Source organism: Otolemur garnettii, unplaced genomic scaffold, assembly GCF_000181295.1.
Source record: "Otolemur garnettii isolate 467f Iridium unplaced genomic scaffold, OtoGar3 scaffold00104, whole genome shotgun sequence".
Lineage (NCBI taxonomy): Eukaryota > Metazoa > Chordata > Mammalia > Primates > Galagidae > Otolemur > Otolemur garnettii.
Window position 1 is genome coordinate 4,825,561 of NW_003852499.1, and position 20,051 is coordinate 4,845,611.

Genomic DNA, 20,051 nt, shown 5'->3' on the forward strand with positions numbered 1-20,051 from the left:
TCAGAGCCAGGCACAGACCCCATGTACTTTGATTCCCAGGCCAGTGAAGCATCTTTCAATGTCATTTTGTTGTCCTGGAGCTATATACGCAAGATTTTAGCACTGATATCATTCATTAAAAAAAATTGTGGATCATGGATATTTGAAAAGTAGGAAGATAATGTGTCATAGGTTTTTGTGCTTAGAAAGCAATGTACTTCATGAAAAACATAGGTTTTAGAGTCAAACCATCTTAGTTACAGATCCTGATTTGCTACTTTCTAGCAACGTAACATTGGAAAAGTTGAGCAGCTTCTCCGACCTGCTGTTTTCTCACCTTTTAATGCTGTTATGAGAATTACCTGAGGTTGTGTGAGTGTATGCAGCACTTAGCACAGGGTCAGACACATGCTAGCTGGGTTGTGCTAAGAGTATAGTCTCTGTGGGGCTATAGTTTAATGCCCGAGGGAAGTCATACTACAGCGACTTGCCATTAGGGCTCATCATCATCCTTCAGTTCTCAAGAAACACAAGGAACTTGGGAAGCAGGAGAGAAGAAGCAGGCCACAGAAAAGCTGAGCAACATAAATGAGACCGTATTGTGATTTAGAGTTTTAGTGTCCTTTGCCCCTGGCTTCCAGACAGATTTTTATCTTATTCATTTCAAACATCCCTTAGTGAGCTAGAGACAGGACAGGATTGTGAATAAGGATAGCATGAATTTAGATGTCCCATACCTTTATACCGCCAATATCAACAGAAGCTACAATAACCACCTAATACTTTTGCACTATCTAGATGGTCATAGATTTTGGTGCAGTATCTGGCCATTATTGTTCCGTAATGTCCTTCAGGGCCAGATTGTAATTTATTCTAGTCTTTTGGTGGCACCTGTCTCAATGCCTCAAACATCCACATTTATGTTTGTTGGTTTCACACATAGCTACATCAACCTTGAATGTGGTCCTGGCTCTACTACCTACTTGGCAGGTCACCTCCTACTCTTGGACCTCAGTTCTATATTTGTGAAATGAGGGGCTGGTTTAAGGGTCCCTTCGAGCTCTAACTTTCTATGATATGTGGCTTTTGCTCCCTTGTTACTATCTAAGTGCTGTCACCATAGAAATAAGATTCCACAAAGCAACTCATGTTCACAGTCCTTCCAGTTTAGGATCAGACTTGGATCATTAAATGAAGTGCAGACAAACAGCTACACAGTAAGCAAAATACACAGAAATAAAGGATAAAGAGCCAGAGATTGAAGGTATTCTCAGTGTAGCCAGAGTTGTTTTAGAGAATGTTGGCCTCTTTTGCCAGATGACCTTTGAGAGTCCAGTCCATTCCAAGAGGAATGATACCAATAGGACTGTGGATGGAAAGTGTCACTTAGGTGATCCCCTGTGTCCACATACATTAAATGACAGAAAAACATTCTTCAAAAGCAGAAAACGTCCTCCTAGATATTTGTAGATTTTTGAGGAATCTCTCCAAAATAAGGAACAATAAAGCATAAGTTGTAATGGGCACAGCTCAATGAGTGGTACCACTTACACTAGGGATGATATGTGGGCTTGTAGGAAGCAGATAGGATTTCATGCTTTCATCTCTGTGTGAGAAAGCAAATTGGAGAGGAGAGGGTGGGCACAATTTTTAATAAACTCTAATATGTATACAAAGTTATATCACTCACAAAGGTTCTTTGATAGTAATAACAATTTACTTATTCCAAACTCACAGCTGTTTGGGATCTTTGCTCTTGAAATCTACTAATCTGGGGAGAAAAACTGACAACTGAAAACATGTATTCGAAGAGTTTAACAAATATTCTATAACACGTAGCCAGCCCCATAGCACATCATTCATTTACCTGCCCATGATGTTATATACACTGTCAAACCCAGGGAAGATAAAATATATCTACATTTTGTACTTAAATGACAGAGAAAAACCTCAAAAGTTTATAAGACTGAGTGATGGGTACTGCAGTAGCATTTAATAAAACTTGAAGTATTTTGGATGGAAGTAATGAAACCAAATTAATACCTTATCTCTTAATTCTCATTTCTATAAAGAAAGCCTTAGTTTTCTCATTATGTGGCTTCAGTTACTAAAACTACCAAACAAATTTTTAAAATTGGAGGTTTTAAATTATTGTTTTAGTCATTAAACCCTTATTGACCATTCACTATGTGCCAGCATCATATGCCAGGCCCTGTACTAGGACCAACTTCAAAGATGAATAAGGTACAGTCCTTGCCTTCCAGAGGCTCTTGGCCTAGTGAAAAAGCACACATGTAAACAAATAAATGCCAATTCTCTGTGATAAGTGCTGGTCAGAGATAATGCATTCAGTGTCATGGGAAACACAAAATGTCAAGGTATCATTTATTCTGAGAGAACAGGGTAAGCTTAACCCAAGGGGAAGGCAACATTTACCTAAATCTTACAAGAAAACATTTCATAGTAGAGGTAAGGAGGGTGGATGGGGGGAGGGAGGGTGATTGGTGGGGTCACCTCTATGGTTTATCTTACAAGGGTACAAGTGAATTTTTCTAAAAGCAGAGTATGAATGTCTTAACTCAATAACTAAGAAAATAACATGAAGGCTATGTTAACCAGTTTGATGAGAGTATTTCAAAATGTATATGAAAACAGCACACTGTACTCCATGATGCATTAATGTATACAGTTATGCTATAAGAAATAATAAAGGAAATTTGAATGGGGGGAAGAAAAGAAAGAAAACATTTCATGACAAAAATTAAAAAAGGATGATCCAATCCCAAGAAAGGACAGGCATAGGCCAATGTGTAGAGCTAGGAAAGGGGGTCTGTGTGTCTAAAGAATAGTAGCAAGTGCAAAGGCTGGAAAGAGCCAGGTTTGGGCCTGGTTGGGGAGGGATTTGTATTCCAAGCTAAGGAGTTTGGATTTTGTTTTGTGGAGTGGACCAAAGTCTTTAAGAAGTTGGGGCACACTTTGTTAGACTGATAAGTAAAGATGTCATTAGTGGAAATTAAGAATATGGAAGACAGTGTTGTTAGAGTGTGGTGGGCATTAAAGTTTTGTCTACTGGATGCTCTGCCTTTTCCTGGGAGCAGCAGAGGAAGAACCTGTTCTTTCCTACCCCAACTTGAATATCTGAGCCTAAGGAGAACTGCTTCCCACCCCCATCCTTTTTTTTTTTTTACATGAGCCTATCTCCTTAGCTATGGTGATTATTCTAGGGGTAGCTACTAGAGTCAAGCTGGTTCAATCATTACATCTCATATTCTATACCCTCTCTTCAGTGTTTGACCAAATTGTGGGCATGTGACCCAATCTGAGCCCTTCTCTGGTATTTCTGCATATCTCTGACCGGCACTTATCACATAGAATTGACATCACTAAGGGAAAGATGATGGTGCATTTGGGAAGCTGCAGATTAGAGATGCTAGTGGTTATGTCTTTTATATGTGCAAGAAGCTAGTCTTCAGTAGGGAAAAACTGAAGCTAACACAGAAAGGAGCAGATATGAGAGACAGAAGGAACGAGAGCTCTGGTAGCCTTATAGTTCCTGAGTCCAGGTATCCCAAACTGGCTTAATTCTGCCACAGTTTGGTTACCATGAACCAGAAGTTACTCTTTTTCCTGATCTAACTATTGTCAGGTTTCTGACACATGCACCCAAGAATCCTGACTAATGGCAGTAAGATAATTAACTCTGAGTTTGCTATATTACATTTGAAAAGACTTTTCTTGAGATGGTAATGAACTGAAGAGAAGAGTCAGGACTAGATAGCTACATTTAAGAGCCATCTTTAGATAAGCGATTGTTAAAGCTATGGCAGTCGCTGAGTTCACCTAAGATAAGTGTAGGAAGTGATGAGAGGGCAAGGATAGAACCTGGGAGAATGCCAACATCCAGGAGTGCACAGAGGAGGAACCAGCTGCCCTACACTCAGGTGGTTTCTGACCACAACCAGCTCTTCCAACCTCATGGTCCTTGTGGGGAAGAAGGCAGTTTTATTAAAGTCCATTACAGCGTCACTAGCTTTTAGATTTTTTAATTATTATTATTGTTTTTTAACTGCTTTAGGCCACATCTTCTAAAATCTGCCTCATATAACTTTCAGGCTTTGGAATAAACCTGATCTTCTCCAAAATGTTCTTTCCTATAGTTGAAATCTGAGATCTCATAACCTTTCTTCAGGATTATATCTCTCACTTCTTTTAACCATACTCACCTAATAATTATCAAATTTTATTGAACTCTTCTAAATATTTGTCCGTGTCACTGTGAAGGGTGACATCTGGAGCATTCACAGTATTTCTGATCCAATGTAACTGATGTCCTCCTGATATAAACCTCATACTAGTTGCACTATTGAGAAATATTGCACATGTAACCAACAAAAAAATCCTAGATTTTCTTCTAGAAATTTCTGGAAAACCATAAAAAACAGAATCTATAATTCTATGATTGAGATTTTGAGCCTTAACAAAGGCCATTATATTTATTTTTTTAAATTATTTTTGATATAAAAGAGATTGTTGTAGTATATGACTAAATAATTAGAAATAACATATCTGGCCAAAAATAGAGGAATGTTAAACATATACATAAGACGGAATATCATGTGTCTGTGAAAATCTTTCTGAAGAGTATTTAATGACATGGAAAAGTGCTTATAGTATAATGTTAAGGAAAATTCAGAGTTTAAACCATATGTAATAAACTGAAATAGTCCTTCCACTGGAAAAGGGACTCAAGGAGAAGAGAGAGAATGTCCCTATTAAATTTTATTTTACTTATACTAACCCATTATTTCATCTTCAAGAATTTTTTTTGATCTTAATTCTGTTGCCCACCTATTAGCCATCCCTCACTCCCTATGTCATTCAAAAATTAATCTGCCAAATAGGAAATAAAAATATTTGCACAGGGCGGTGCTGTGGCTCAGTGAGTAGGGCGCCTGCCCCATATACCAAGGGCGGTAGGTTCAAACCCGGCACCAGCCAAACTGCAAAAAAAAAAAAAAAAGCTGGGCATTGTGGCGGGCACCTGTAGTCCCAGGCTAAGAGAAGAGAATCACCTAAGCCCAAGAACTAGAGGTTGCTGTGAACTATGACACCACAGCACTCTACTGAGGGTGACAGAGTAAGACTCTGTCTCTAAAAAAAAACAGTATTTGTACAGTTGGACAAGTACAGAGGTCTACAGTAAACATCCAGGGATGTACTGAATTTTGAGTTATAGTAACCCGGGACCTACCTGGATATATTATTTAATTACTATTTTAACCTCTAACAAAATATAAGAAAATGCGTTCAGAATGAAAAGTTTCTTAAAAGATTATTTTATCCATCTCTCCCCCTCTACCAGACTTGATATTTTACTTTTTAGGAAGGATATTGTAGTAGTCAGTTTGGACTGCTACAACAGAAGGCTGCAGGCTGGGTAGCTTAAACAACAGAAATTTATTTCTCAGAGTTTTGTAGAGCCTGGGAAATCTAAGATCAAGGCTCAGGCAGAGCTAATTACCTTCCCTAAATCCCACCTCCAAATACCATCTCATTGGGGGTTAAGATTTCAACATATAAATTTGGGGGAGACACAAATGTTTAGTCCATTAACAAACATTATTGCTCAGAGTTCCTATTGCTTGCTTAGAATTCAAAAGTCTTGAATGCAGTTTGTGCCTCAACATATGACTTTGACCAAGACACTTAACTAAGAGGTTGTGTCCCCTGTCAGCAAAATGGGATTTGCTTTATGTGACCATCCCCGTGTCAGTCTGTTCTCAGTCAACAAGCTATAGTACAAACAAGATACAGTTGGATTCTGCTGCAGGAGGAGGAAAGCAGATTAGAACAAAGTCCTTTTCATCTTAAAGGTTAAATTCGTGGAAAGAACCTCAGATGAAAATGAGGACTACTGGCAGCACAATATGGAAAATAAAGAGAGGAAAACATAAAAGGAAGATAGAAATTTTGACAAAGAAATTGATGTGCACGTCCATGGATGTTTTTGGTGATAACAGAGGAATAATACATTTGCATACTATATAGATATTGTTTGTACTTAACTAAAATCCAGTTTCTTTTCATGGAGTTCTTGAAGGATAGAAGGTATCCATCTGTCTGAATGCCATTAGACAGGGAAATGATGAATGAGCTACCTTCTGACTATCTCTTGAAAGTTGATGTCTATAAAATGTTGAGCTTCTGGGAGAGAAGTATAACAAAATCAAGGAAGCTTAATGGTCAGTATTAGCAAATAACAAAGCATTTCTTGGATTGGAAGTTACTAACTCAGCAATATTACTCTAACAGTTTTTAGTACTATGTGGTTTAAAATTACTACCATTTGAGGCATATTATCCAAGTGATTTAAGAGGTGATAAATCATTTCAAGATTTTTACTTACTATGGTTTGAATGTTTTTGTCCCCTCCAAAGTTCATGTGTTGGAAACTTAATTACCAATGCAACAGTGGTGGGAGGTGGGGTCTTTTTAGAGGTGTTTAGATCATGAAAGCTCTGCCGTGAAGAATGGATTAATTCCCCTATAAAAAGGGCTTACAGGAGCGAGTTCACTCTCTGTTGCCTTCTGCCTTCTGCCATGTGAGAACACAGCAAGAAAACCCTCACGAGATGCCAGCAATTTGATCTTGGTTTTTCCAGCCTCTAGAACTCTGAGAAATAAATGTCTGTTGTTTATAAATTACCTAGTCTCAGGTATTTTGTTACAGTAGCACAAAATGGACTAAGACACCCAGGCTTTGTTTTAATCAAGTATGGTAAGGTGACAGACACAGAGAGATCAACACTGTTGAATGAAGTTGTATTACTTACACTTCTCAAGAGAACAGGTTGGTGAGGTGGGGGGATGCCACATGAGGAAGTAACAGGGTCAGTCAGGAAGGAGAGGGGGAAACAGTGGCCCATAGCCTTTATTTTAGCCTTTTCTTTTTTCTTTTTTTTTTTTTTTTTGCAGTTTTTGGCTGGGGCCAGGTTTGAACCCACCACCTCTAGTATATGGGGCCCGGGCCCTACTCCTTTGAGCCCCAGCCTCCACACTATTTTAGCTTTTAAGGGAAGGAATGGGTAAGGCCAGGCAAGCAAGCTTAGGATTGGGTAGTTTTGAATCATTTCAGCAGGTTCTGGGTCATAAGGGTGATTATTAGGCACCTGGTCCTGGAGCGATTTCGGGCAGGGGAGACATTGGCTTGCTGGATGAAAGCTAGACAAAGGCATGGTTGGAGGGAGACACAGCCTTTGGATTGGCTGATTTGCATATGAGAGGCACCCTCGTTGGAATCTTTTGCTATCTCTAGGAATTAGCTAGCCCTGGGAGGGGCAGTCTCTCCCTGGCTGGCAAGGCTCCCAAGATGTCAAAGCACCATACAATACAGAAAATAAAAAACACGATTAATGCATAAATAGATGTGTCTTTTAAAATAACTGACATATAAAATCAAATTAGGATTGAATTAAAATACAGTCTTGATTTCTCTTTACTCAAAATTTTACCAACTGGTTCTCCCTCTTTAGGGAGACTGGTTGAGGATCACACTTCCCTTGTTTTCTAAAAGTGACGTTTTAGAATGAATTCATGGGTTTTAATAGTGATGAAGTGCTCCCTGGCTATGACTATGACTATGACAGCATCATAGTCACACTATCCTTGGGAGAATATCCCCGACTCACCTGCCTACATCCGCAACTTGACTGTGGCCAAAGGCAACTTGACCACCCTCCATGTCACTATTTTGCACAGAAACCCATTTGCCATAAAAATGAAACACAATGTCTGCATCTTGCTTTCTCAGTCCATCTGTGATGGACGCTATATGCAGAGCTCAAGAGGAGCTTAATAATGGTCCCCAAGCCCCTGGAAGGTTATCATGTAAGGGTGGTAGCCAGCTATTTTCCATCTTCTTTGGGAACAGAGGAATTGGATTTAAAGTACAATACAACATATTTTTGTTAGACATGACAAAGATTGCCTGTTAGATTTCGAGACATGGACAGCTATGAAATCCCTTGTTTGGGGAGGAAAGGCAGGTAGCTGGATGAGGCAACCTCCCAGGGTAAGGATGATACAGAAACTACTCTTTGTTCATTTCCCTCTAGACACACACATGCTTATCCTTAGAACTGCTTTTTCATGAGTTCTAATACAAGGTAGGTTCATACTTTATCTCCCCTACCAACCTGTAACAATTCTTAGGGCAATGACAATGTCTAGCATTGATGCCTTGTACATAGTAGGCACTTGAAAGAGTTTTTTAGAGTGAATGAATTAAGTTCAGGTGAAATTTGCCTTTGGCATTCTCCAATTCCTCACCTTCCTTTTCCACCCTGTTCGTTTTATCACCAGCCTTCCTATCCAAGGCCATCTCCAAAATCTCTTCCAGCTCAGAAATTTTAGTCGTCTGAGGAGTTGTTACTACAGCATTTGTACCTTTCTTTTGAAACAGTTCTTGCAAGTAACCTGTATGTGACAGAATAATGACTTCTAATAATATATATTGTTTCAATTAACACTCACAGTTCAGTGGACTAGGCATCCTTATGTCAAATTTAGAAATAAGCAAACTGAAACTCACAGAGATTGTGACATGCCCAAGGTCAAATAGCTAATAAGTATGTAAAACTCACATAGCTGTCTGACTCTAAAGCCCAGTGCCTAAACACAATGGTACATGAGTTCTCTCACTCAGGAATATACAAAACTTTACAAAAAGAAATCCAAAAGATTCTAAGGAGGAGAGCCCAAAGACATTAGTTGCCAACAGAAAAATAGCAAACCCTGTTTGCATAAGAGAGACAAAAATTGAACTGTTTAAGGAACTGAATACTTATCTGTGTTCAAAATCAATCCTGGCAACCCTGCTGCCCAAGCCTATGTGTCCCTACCCCAACCACTGCTTAGACCCTGCAAAAAGCAGGCAATTCTGCAGGTTGCCTATTGAGATGGGAAATTACCAGGTATCAAATGCTCTAGAAGTGCTCAAGGCCATTATATTTGAGTTTATTTATTGCTTTGCAACCTTGGGAATCTAGCGTTTCTTACATCTGCAGAGTTCATTTTTATCCCTCCCTTTCTGGCCTCTGAACCACTGTAAATAGGATCTCTCTGTCAACACTGCAGTCTGAACATTTATTTTTACTTCTTCAGTTGCATGTTGTTCTCATCTTGGATCATTCACTCACTGTGGAAAAATTTGTGATCAGACTTGGATCACAGAAAACCAGGGCTTAGTGTGTTTAGCTGCTGTTTCAGAAACGGCAAATATTTAAACCTGTAGTGCACACTGCCCACCGGCCTTCTGGGTTGAGTTGTCCCAGTGTATCTTCTGCTTTTCTGTCAAATGTGTTCATCTGCCAGACTCCTTTTAAAGAAAGTAATAAATTCCCTCCCTGCAATTATAGTGTAATTTACTGGGAAAGTGTGGCTTAATATGTACATCATTTTTTTGGATCAAATAAATCGCCCTAAAGCAATCTTCAGTTGAAGATTTGTTATTGCAAAGCCCAAGAAGATCGTCCAATTATCATTTAGAGTGGGAGTTGGCCTGTCCTACAGTGGGAAGCTGAGAAGGAAATACAGGTTTTTTCCAGTGGCCTTTGCCTTGGTTTCCACCACTACCATCCTCCATGCTTAAGAGATGAGAGGGCAGGAGCAGCTGGAACTTGGAACCCACTAGACGTTTCAGTTCTTGTCAAATAAGGCCTATGCTAGATACTTACATCCAAGGTAGCATGGCATAGTGATTAGGAATATGGACTCTGAAGCCAGATCACCGAGGTTTAACTTCTGCCTCGAGTCCTGGCTGGCTATGTGGCCTCTCTGTACTTCAGTGTCCTCATCAGCAAAACGGTACCTATATCCCAGTACTACTGTGATGGTTAAATGAATTGATGTATGTCGAGGGCTCAGGACCCAGCCTGGGCCATAATAAGTACTATACATCTAATACAGTGCCTGGCACTAAGTAGGCTCAATAAATTTCTATGAATGAATAGCACTATTTCCTTACTCACCTGTAATAATCCTGTCATGGTTATCATTACCACTAGATCAAAAAGGTAGGGATAAATTTCTGGAAAGAAAATTGGTAGACAATTGGCGTGACTAAAGAGGGAATGAAATATTTTGGAGGATATTCTTAATAGTATGTACTCTCCTGAGTTAGGAATTCCCGTGTATAGGCCTGCACTTTAACAAAGAGGTCTCTGGGGAGAAAGCGGCGCTGCGAATTCTTCAACAAGACAAACAGTAGGCTTCTGCTCTCATGTACAGTGTATTAATCCATTTTGTAAACAAGTCTCTGAGTTCCACTAGGGGGCGCAGTTAATTTTCAGCTTGTTAGTAACGAGATTGACATACGTTGAGCTAGTAAATACTCAAAAGACTTTTCCCACCACAGGGGTTACTGCCCCCGCCACATACACCTAGACTGGCGGGTTCGAACCTAGCATGGGCCAGCTAAACAACAATGACAACTGCAACAAAAAAATAGCTGGGCGTTGTGGCAGGCTCTTATAGTCCCAACTACTTGAGAAGCTGAAGCAAGAGAATCGCTTAACTCCAGGAGTTTGAGGCTGCTATGAACTGTGATGCCATCGCACTCTACCAAGGACTACATAGTGAGACTCTGTCTCAAAAAAAAAAAAAAAGACTTCTCAATCGGTGTGCTAGCTTCACCCACTTCTAGGGAGTATTCTAGCTGAAAATCTCAAGGCTGACTTTTTAACCTACTGGTGCCTGCTTCTTACACTTCTTACACAGTTCCCTCACTCCCCATGCTTCTTCATCCTCTTTCAAGTAAACTCAAGCCTTTGGTTAAGAGTAATTTAGCCATTCACAGTATTTAGGTCTCATAGAAACATGAATGTGATCTGTCACATGGAAGTTGTCTGGTTTCTTCCATACGTTACAGGCATGATGGAGACATTGGGCTTCACTATCTTTAATGCAGAGGGTGCCAAAAAAATGTATACACATTTTAAGAAAGGAAAAATATTAAATTTGTGATACTTAAGTCACATTTGACTTTTACAATTATAAGAGATTTAGCAAATAAAAACAGATGTCCATGAAATACTGGGGACACAACACATACTAAGAATGATTTGTTATTTATCTGAAATACAAATTTAACTGGTATGTTGTATTTTACCTGGCAGCCGTATTTATTCCCATTTTACAAATGAGGATACTGAGGCACAAAGAGACTACTTCCCCAGAGGCACACAGCTAGGACGTGGAAAGCTGATTTGGCTCCAGCACCTATACTTTTATCCACTGTTATATTGTCACTTTTAAACTTATATCAATGGCAGATACATGCACATGCACACACACACACTAATAAAAGACTCTTTTATTCTTGTTATCTTTTAAAAATAAAGCAAAGGCCAAAGTGTCCTTAAATGTTGTATCAATTAGGGTCCAGGCAAGAGACAGGGAAAATTTAATATGAGAATTAGTGTTGTTAACTACTAAAAGGGATAAACAAGAACTCTCAGAGGTAAAGAGGCAATTAATTGCAGAATGTGGCTACTATACCTTGGACTAAGGGAAAAGAGAACAAGGAAGGGACTTAGAAACTCAGAGGAAAGGGCTTTGAGGAGAGTTCCGGCTTGGCACAAGAACGTGCTGCTTGTAGTCCTGGTACTGAAGAAACTGGCTGGAAGGCCATCACTGTTGAACTGCAAAGGGCAGCCTGCCGCTGCTATAAAACTTGGCTGGGATAACTGCATGCTGATCTGCTTGCCGCTGCATGGAAAAACAGAGAATTGGATGGTGGAAAAGGCTTTTCCAGCCTTGCATTGTTACTTCCACACTCCTTATTGTCAAAACCTAGCATCAAGCCAGCTGGCAGAAGAGAAGTATTGCCTATAGAGCCCAGCTCCAGTATTATAAAGCAGAATAAAAAATAATTGTATTTGGAGCTGAAAATGATAAATTCATAACTGGCCCAGGTGGAAACAACATGTTTTATTCCAAGGGTAGAAAGAAGCCTCCAACATCATTACATAAAAGGAAGACAGAGAGGCATTTGGACCTAAAAAACTGAAGGTTTGTAGGATCGCATCTCTTGGAGTAGAGCAGTCTATTATGGAAAAATATGCAGAAGTGAGAGGTTTTCAACAGAGAAAATGCCAGTACAGTGTTAATATAGCTGAGAAATTTGCCCTATAAGAAACTGAGTAAGAAAAACACCCAAAACCCAAACAACAAACCATGGAAGGTAGGTCAACCTTTAGGGAAACTCCTTAGGTATTATTTTCCAAAGGAATGTAATAACATTTGCTTCATGAACTCTTGATATTCTGGGAGAAAACTGATGTTTATAGAAGCAAGGGCATAGATTTGATGAACTGGGAATACCCTATTCACTGCCAGAAGGAATAAGTTTAAGAGGATGATGAATAGAGACAGTTCTCTCATTGTGAAGATTAAGTCAGACCCTGGGTCTTTTACCTTTAGTTGTGAGACAGTAACTATTCTGTATAGTCAGCAGTTACTTCTTTCTCTATAGAACCCTGACTCCTTCCTCCGTAGTAGCTTCTCTAATTGCAAAATATCATCTCTGATTTGCTCTCTAGACAATCATGTCTGTCCTGCAAACTGCTGACTCCAGCCTTACTGGGCAAATTGAACGTATCACTCTTTGAATGCTGATGTTGTCAAGGTTAGTCCAAAGGGCATTCTTCTATATTGAAAGCATGCTTCACCCTCCTGCCTACCCTAGCAGGGGCATCTCTTAGTATTTATGGAACACCCACCCCTCCCACCCTGTACCTAGTCAGCATTGGTTGAGTCAAAGCTCAAACTATTCCATAGGCATGAAAATAACTCCTACCTATAGTTCATGGCTTTGCATTCATTTTCTTGTTTGAATTTGAGATCAAGGATACATCATACTACTTTTTCAAATATCTTCATGTATTTTAGAGATTTTTGTTTTTCTAATCCTTCCTTGTGAGTCAATATAGTATGAACTGGGAATACCCTATTCACTGTCAAAAAGAATAAGTTTAAGAGGATGATGAATAGAGACAGTTCTCTCAATGTGAAGATTAAGTCAGAAGTTGGGTCTATTACCTTTAGTTCTGAGACAGTAACTATTCTAAACACTAAAAACTATAGTGTTTAAAAGCATGGACCAGAATTCCTGGGGTCAAATCTTAGCTCAAATATTTACTAGGTTTATGAATTCAGGTGAGATTTTTAACTTGTCTTTGCCTAGTTTCCTCATCTATAAATAAGCATCATAATAATAGTATCTATTTCAATGGGCTATTAGGAGAAATAATGTTCACATAAGAGACTTAGAGTAGGATCAACTGCCTTGGTAATTACTCTCCTTCCCCTAAGAACTGGAAGACATTGGGCAATAGGCAGTACTGTACTATTCTTTCATGGTGATCCCTGAAAGAAGAGAAACAAACTAGGTGAGCCCAATCATTGCTTCAGCTTACTGACAAGGCAGTAAGTTAAATCCAAAGGGAGTCCAGCAGTCTCACTAAATTGAGGAGACCAATAGTAGAGTTTAGGGAGGCCCAAGGCAGCTAGAATTTGCAGCTCACAGTGCTGAAGAGGAGGCAGTTGCCCAAAGTAGAAAGAAGTTCCAGATAAGTGCAGAGGTGTTTCCTCAACTCTTTTGCTAAGTATAGATCTGCACTTCTGTGGGGCAAAAATCCACAAGACTGAGGAAATAACCACCAGAAAGAAGTAGGCCAAGCAATCCCAGAGCTCATATAAGACTGGGAATACTTCCCATTACACAAGCCAGAATGGAAAAAAATTTGTAATACATAGAGCATTGGGCAAAGTTTTTTGAATAATCACATTGTTATGGTGTATGTTGGCTCTGGACCTAACTTTATCAAGCTTAAAAGAAAGCCTCTAAAGAAATAAATATATTTGCTGGTAACTTAATCATATGCCAGGAAAAAATGCAACAGTCTTTAAAGGAATACAACAAAATCTGGCACTTGACATTATACAATTCACAATGTTTGTTATATAATAAGAAATTACCAGGCATTCAAAGAGGCAGGAAAATGTAATCCATAAACAGGAAAAAATAAATCAATAGAAATAGATTTCTAAAATGAGAGAGATGATAGAATTTTTATACCTTGTTCTAATTTAAGACCTTAGAACTACCATTATAAAGCTGCTAAAGGACATAAATAAAAATATAAATATAAGAGAGAAATGAAATATATAGCAAAGACCCAAATGGAACTTGTAGAGATGAAAAATATATCTGAAATGAAAAATACATTGAATAGCATTAACTACAGATTGGAACTGGAAGAAGAAAAAATAGTGAATGTAGAGGCATAGTAATAAAAACTATCCACACTGAAACATACAGAAAAAAAATAACAGAAAGAACAAATCTTGAGTGAACTGTGGGCCAGTATCACATGGTTTAAATACATATAATTAGCATCCAGGAGAGAAAAGAAGAGAGAAGAAATATTTAAAGAAATAACAATCAAAAAGTTTCCACAATAAATTCACAGAACCAAGAATCTCAATAAACCCTAAGCAGTGTAAACATAAGGAAAGCTGCACCATGGCATACTATATAAAATTTCTGAAAATAAGTGATAGAATGAAAAATCTTAGAAGAACTAGAAAAAGAGGGGAGATAGAGAAAGAGAGAAAAGAAAAAGAAAAGACACATTGGTTCAGAACATATTTAAATTGCTGAAAGGATTTAAAAAGGGTCAACCTAAATTTATATAGCAAGAAGAGAAAAATATTTCAAAAATGAAGGCAAATAGTAATTAGGTAAGAAAAAGAAATAAAAGGTGTCCAAATCAGAGAGGAAGAAGTAAAATTATTTCTTTTTCAAAGTGACATAATCTTACATATAGAGAAACCCTAAAGCCTCCCTACTCAACACACAAACTGTTAGAGCTCATAAGTTCAGTAAAGTTGCAGGATACAAAATCAACACACAATACCAGTTGCATTTCTATGCCTTAAAAATGAATTTTCAAAAAGGACATTAAGTAAACAATCCCATTTACAATAGCATCAAAAATAACAAAATACTTAGGGAAAAAACTAATGAGGTGAAAGACATGTACACTGAAAACTACAAACCACTGATTAAAGAAATTAAAGGAGTTACAAATAAATGGAAAGACATCCTGTGTTCATGTACTGAAAGACTTAATATTGTTCAAAGGTCCATATTACCCAAAACAACTTAGAGATTCAGTGCAATCCTTAGAAAAATTCCAAAGGCATTTTTTACAGAAATATAAAAAAATCCTAAAATTAACAGTGAACAACAAAGGACCTTGAAGAGCCAAAATAATCTTAAGAAAGAAAAACAAAGCTGGAAGCATTATACTTCCTGGTTTCAAAATATGTTACAAAGCTACAGTAAGTTAAACAGTATGTTGTTGGCATCAAGGTAGATATATAGTAGAACAATGGAAATTAATAGAGTTTAGAAATATACCCAAGCATATACTGTTAACTAATCTTTTACAAAGATGCCAAGACTATATACAATGGAGAAAAGATAACGGTGTTGGAAAAATTGGCTACCCACATGCAAAAAAAAAAAAAAGAAAAGAAAAGAAAAAAGAAACTGGATTGGACCTCATGCCATACACAATAATCAACTCAAAATGGTTTAAAGACTTAAACATAAGACCCAATACTATAAAACTTATAGAAGAAAGCATAAGGTAAAAGTTTTATTATATTTGTCTTGGCAGTGATTTCATCGATATAGCATCCAAAGCACAGGCAACAAAAGCTAAAATAGGTTAGTTGGACTACATTAAACTAAAAAGCTCTGCATGGCAAGGAAACAGTTAACAACGTGAAATGGATGGCAACCTATGGAGCAGGAGAAAGTATTTACAAACCATTATCTGATAAAAGAGGCATTAATACCCCAAATGTGTAAGGAACGACTTCAACTCAATAACAAGAAAACAAATTACAATTAAAAAGTGGACAAAGGAACCGAATAGACATTTCTCCAAAAAGACATACAAATGGTCAAAAGGTGTATGAAAATATGCTTATCATCAATGATCACCAGGGAAATACAAATTAAAATCACAATTAGATATCACCTTATACTTGTTAGGATGACTATTGTCAAAAATAAAAACAGACTGGGGCAGTGGCTCACGCCTATAATCCTAGCACTCTGGGAAGCCAAGGTGGGTGGATTGCTCTAGCTCAGAGTTCAAGGCCAACCTGAGCCACAGCAAGACCCCATCTCTAAAAAGAAATAGCCAGGTATTATGGTGGATGCCTGTGGGCCCACCTACTTGGGAGGCTGAAGATCACTTGAGGTTGCTGTATGATGTCATGGCACTCTACCAAGGGCAACAAAGTGAGACTCAGTCCCCCTGCCAAAAAAAAACGATAACCAATTAGCAAGGATGTGGACACGTTGGAACCTTTGTACACGGTTGATGAAAATGTAAAATAGTGCAGCCACTATGTAAAACAATATGGAGTTTCCTCAAAAATTAAAAATAGAAGTAACATATGATTCAACAATTCCAGTTCTGGGTATTTATCCAAAGAATTGAAAGCAGGATTTCAAAAAGATATTATATTAGCACTGTCATGGTCAATGCAGCACTATTCACAATAGCCAAAATGTGTAAATAACCTAACAAATATAAAAACAATGTCATGAAGTTTCTAAAATATGACAATAATAAAAAAGGAAAGAAGGGGTGAGCGGAAGTATAATGATATATGTTTCTTTTACTACAGATGAAGAGGAATAATATAAGAAGGTAGATTGTGAAAAATTAAATTGGATATTGTAAACCCTAGAGCAACTCCTTAAAAAAGAATTATTTGTAATCGATAAATGGAAATAAACTGGTATTATAAAGAAATTATTCAGTTAACCCAAAAGGAGGCTAGAAAATAGTTAAAAGGTTAAAAAAAAAAAAAGTAGATGGCGGTTGGAGGAACGGCGGTGATCACACGTCGTCTGCTGGGAAGAACTGGATTCTCGTTTCAGGTCACCGTCAGAAAAGCTAAGTTTGCTCTACGGTAGGGATCAGGAGATCTGATCCTGATTGCAGAACCATCCCTGATTACAGAATCTTGGGTTGTGTCTCCCACTTCATCCTTCCAGACCATCCCAGAAGACCTGTAAGATTCCATCTGGGAAATCACTAGCAGTTCTTAGAAGGGAAAGAAGGAGGATTGTTGGTTGGAATAAAAACAGGGTTGAATGAGTTCCAGAAAGCAGGGTTCTCAAACTCGTGGACAACAATCTACAGAAGAAGACAACTTCAAAAAGCCAACTAGAAGCAACATGCAGAGAAGTAAGATGAGAGGGGCTTCCTCCGGAAAGAAGACAGCTGCTCCGCAGCAGAAAAATCTTGAGCCAGCTCTCCCAGGAAGATGGGGGGGTCGCTCTGCAGAGACCCCCCCTTCAGGATCTGCGAGGAAGACAAGAAAGAACAAGCAGAAGACTCCTGGAAATGGAGATGGTGGCAGTACCAGCGAAGCACCTCAGCCTCCACGGAAGAAAAGGGCCCGGGCAGATCCAACTGTCGAAAGTGAAGAGGCATTTAAGAATAGAATGGAAGTTAAAGTGAAGATTCCTGAAGAATTAAAACCATGGCTTGTCGAGGACTGGGACTTAGTTACCAGGCAGAAGCAGCTTTTCCAACTTCCTGCAAAGAAGAACGTGGATGCGGTTCTTGAAGAGTATGCTAATTGTAAGCGGTCGCAGGGCAATGTTGATAATAAGGAATATGCAGTTAACGAAGTTGTGGGAGGAATAAAAGAATACTTCAATGTGATGTTGGGCACTCAGCTGCTCTACAAGTTTGAGAGGCCCCAGTATGCTGAAATTCTCTTGGCTCACCCTGATGCACCAATGTCCCAGGTTTATGGAGCGCCACACCTACTGAGATTATTTGTAAGAATCGGAGCAATGTTGGCCTATACGCCTCTTGATGAGAAAAGCCTTGCATTGTTGTTGGGCTATTTGCATGATTTCCTAAAATATCTGGCAAAGAATTCTGCATCTCTGTTTACTGCCAGTGATTACAAAGTGGCTTCTGCTGAGTACCACCGCAAAGCCCTGTGAGGGCCTACTGACCACTCACTGTTCTGAGTCTGGTATCTGTAAACACTTTTTGTTCTTAGTCCTTTTCTTGTATAATTGATGTTCTTTAAAATTGTTAATGTAAACAGGGCTTCTGTTTCAGTTTGTTTTCTGTTCTGTTTTAAACAGAAAATAAAAGGAGTGAAGCTCCTTTTCTTGTTTCAAAGTTGCTACCAGTGTATGCAGTAATTAGACAAAGACGAAACATTCAGTAGAACATTTTATTGCCTAGTTGACAACATTGCTTGAATGCTGGTGGTTCTATCCCTTTGACACTACAGTTTTCTAATATGTGTTAATGCTACGTGAAAAAAAATGCCCTGATTCCTAGTGCCAAAGGTTCGACTTGATGTATATACCCGAAAACCCATGCATTTGTGCTCTTTTTTTTTTTTATGGTGCTTGAAGTAAAACAGCCCATCCTCTGCAAGTCCATCTATGTTGTTCCTTAGGCATTCTATCTTTGCTCAAAATGTTAAAGGATGGTGATTTGTTTCATGGTTTTTGTATTTGAGTCTAATGCACGTTCTAACATGATAGAGGCAATGCATTATTGTGTAGCCACGGTTTTCTGGAGAAGTTGATATTTTAGGAATTGTATTTCAGATCTTAAATAAAATTTGTTTCTAAATTTCAAAGCAAAAAAAAAAAAAGTATGGCACAAATTGAAAATGATAGAAAGATGGCAAATTTAAACTCAAAAAAATTAAATAAAATGTGAATGTCTAAACAACCCAATTAAAAATCAAAAATTGTAACATTGGATGAAAAAGCACAACCCAACTATATGCTGTACTCAAAAAACCCATACACACACACACACACACACACACACACGACATAGTTAGGTTTAAAATATAAAGATGGAAAAGAGATAACAAACACCAATTAAAAGAAAGCTGGAGTAACTACTCATATGTTAGTGGTAGACAATGTAGATTCAAGAACCAGGAATATCATCAGAGACAGAAATGGACATTCTATGATGATAAAGGGGTAAATTCTTCAAGAAGGCAAAACAATGCTAAATGTAAATGTACCTAATAATAGAAATTCAAAATACATGAAGCCATATGCATCTGATTGAACAAAGAGAGAAATAAATAAATATACAGTTAGAGTTGAAAATTTCAGCACTCTTCTCTCAGTAACTGACGAAACAAGTAGAAAATAACCACAAGGCTATAGAACACTCAACACTATTAACCAGTATGATCTCATTGAGATTTATAGAACATTCCACCCAGCAAGAGCATAATATATATTTTATCCAAGTCCATATGGAACATTCACCAAGATAGACCATAAACTGGGCCATAAAATTAGTTGCAATAAATTTAAAATAACTGAAATCATAAGGAGTATGTTATTTGGCCATAACAAAATAATAACACAAATATATCAGGAACATTTCCAAATACTTGGGTATTAACACATTTCTAAATATCCTATGGCCAAAAAGAAATAGAAAAACAAATTGGAAAATACTTTGAACTGAATGAAAATGAAAACGCACTTTTAAATTGTGAGATGCAAGTTGGATGCAGCAGCACATGCCTATAATCCCAGCTACTTGGGAAGCTGAGGCAAGAAGATTGCTTGACCCCAAGAGTTCTATATAATTCAGCCTGGGCAACGTAGTGAGATCTATCTCTAAAAAAGAAAAAAAATTGTAAGTTGCAGCTAAAATAGTACTTAGAGAAACATTTATTGCCTTGAATGATCATATTAGAAAATGAAAAAGATCTGAAGTTAATAATCTTATTTTCCATTTTATAAAACTATAAAAAGAAGAGCAAATTAAACCTGAAACAGGCAGAAGAAAGGAAATAGTAAAGATAAAAGCATAAACCAATGACACAGAAAACAGAAAAGCAATAAAGAAAAATCAATGAAACCAAAGCAGATGCATTAAATAAATCAATCAAATTAGCAAGGTGTGGTA

General features: G+C 38.0%; 1 protein-coding gene across 1 annotated transcript; it reads left to right on the plus strand.

Moving 5' to 3' along the window:
• Positions 1-16,930: 16,930 nt before the first annotated feature.
• On the plus strand, positions 16,931-18,759 carry LOC100963122 (mortality factor 4-like protein 2). Its single transcript, XM_012809372.2, has one exon. It carries the CDS (start codon positions 17,222-17,224, stop codon positions 18,086-18,088), a length of 867 nt encoding a protein of 288 aa, XP_012664826.1. The 5' UTR covers positions 16,931-17,221; the 3' UTR covers positions 18,089-18,759.
• The last annotated feature ends 1,292 nt before the right edge of the window (positions 18,760-20,051 follow it).

Coding starts and splice junctions, on each gene's coding strand:
- LOC100963122 (XM_012809372.2), top strand. CDS start 17,222: ATGAGTTCCAGAAAGCAGGGTTCTCAAACTCGTGGACAACAATCTACA.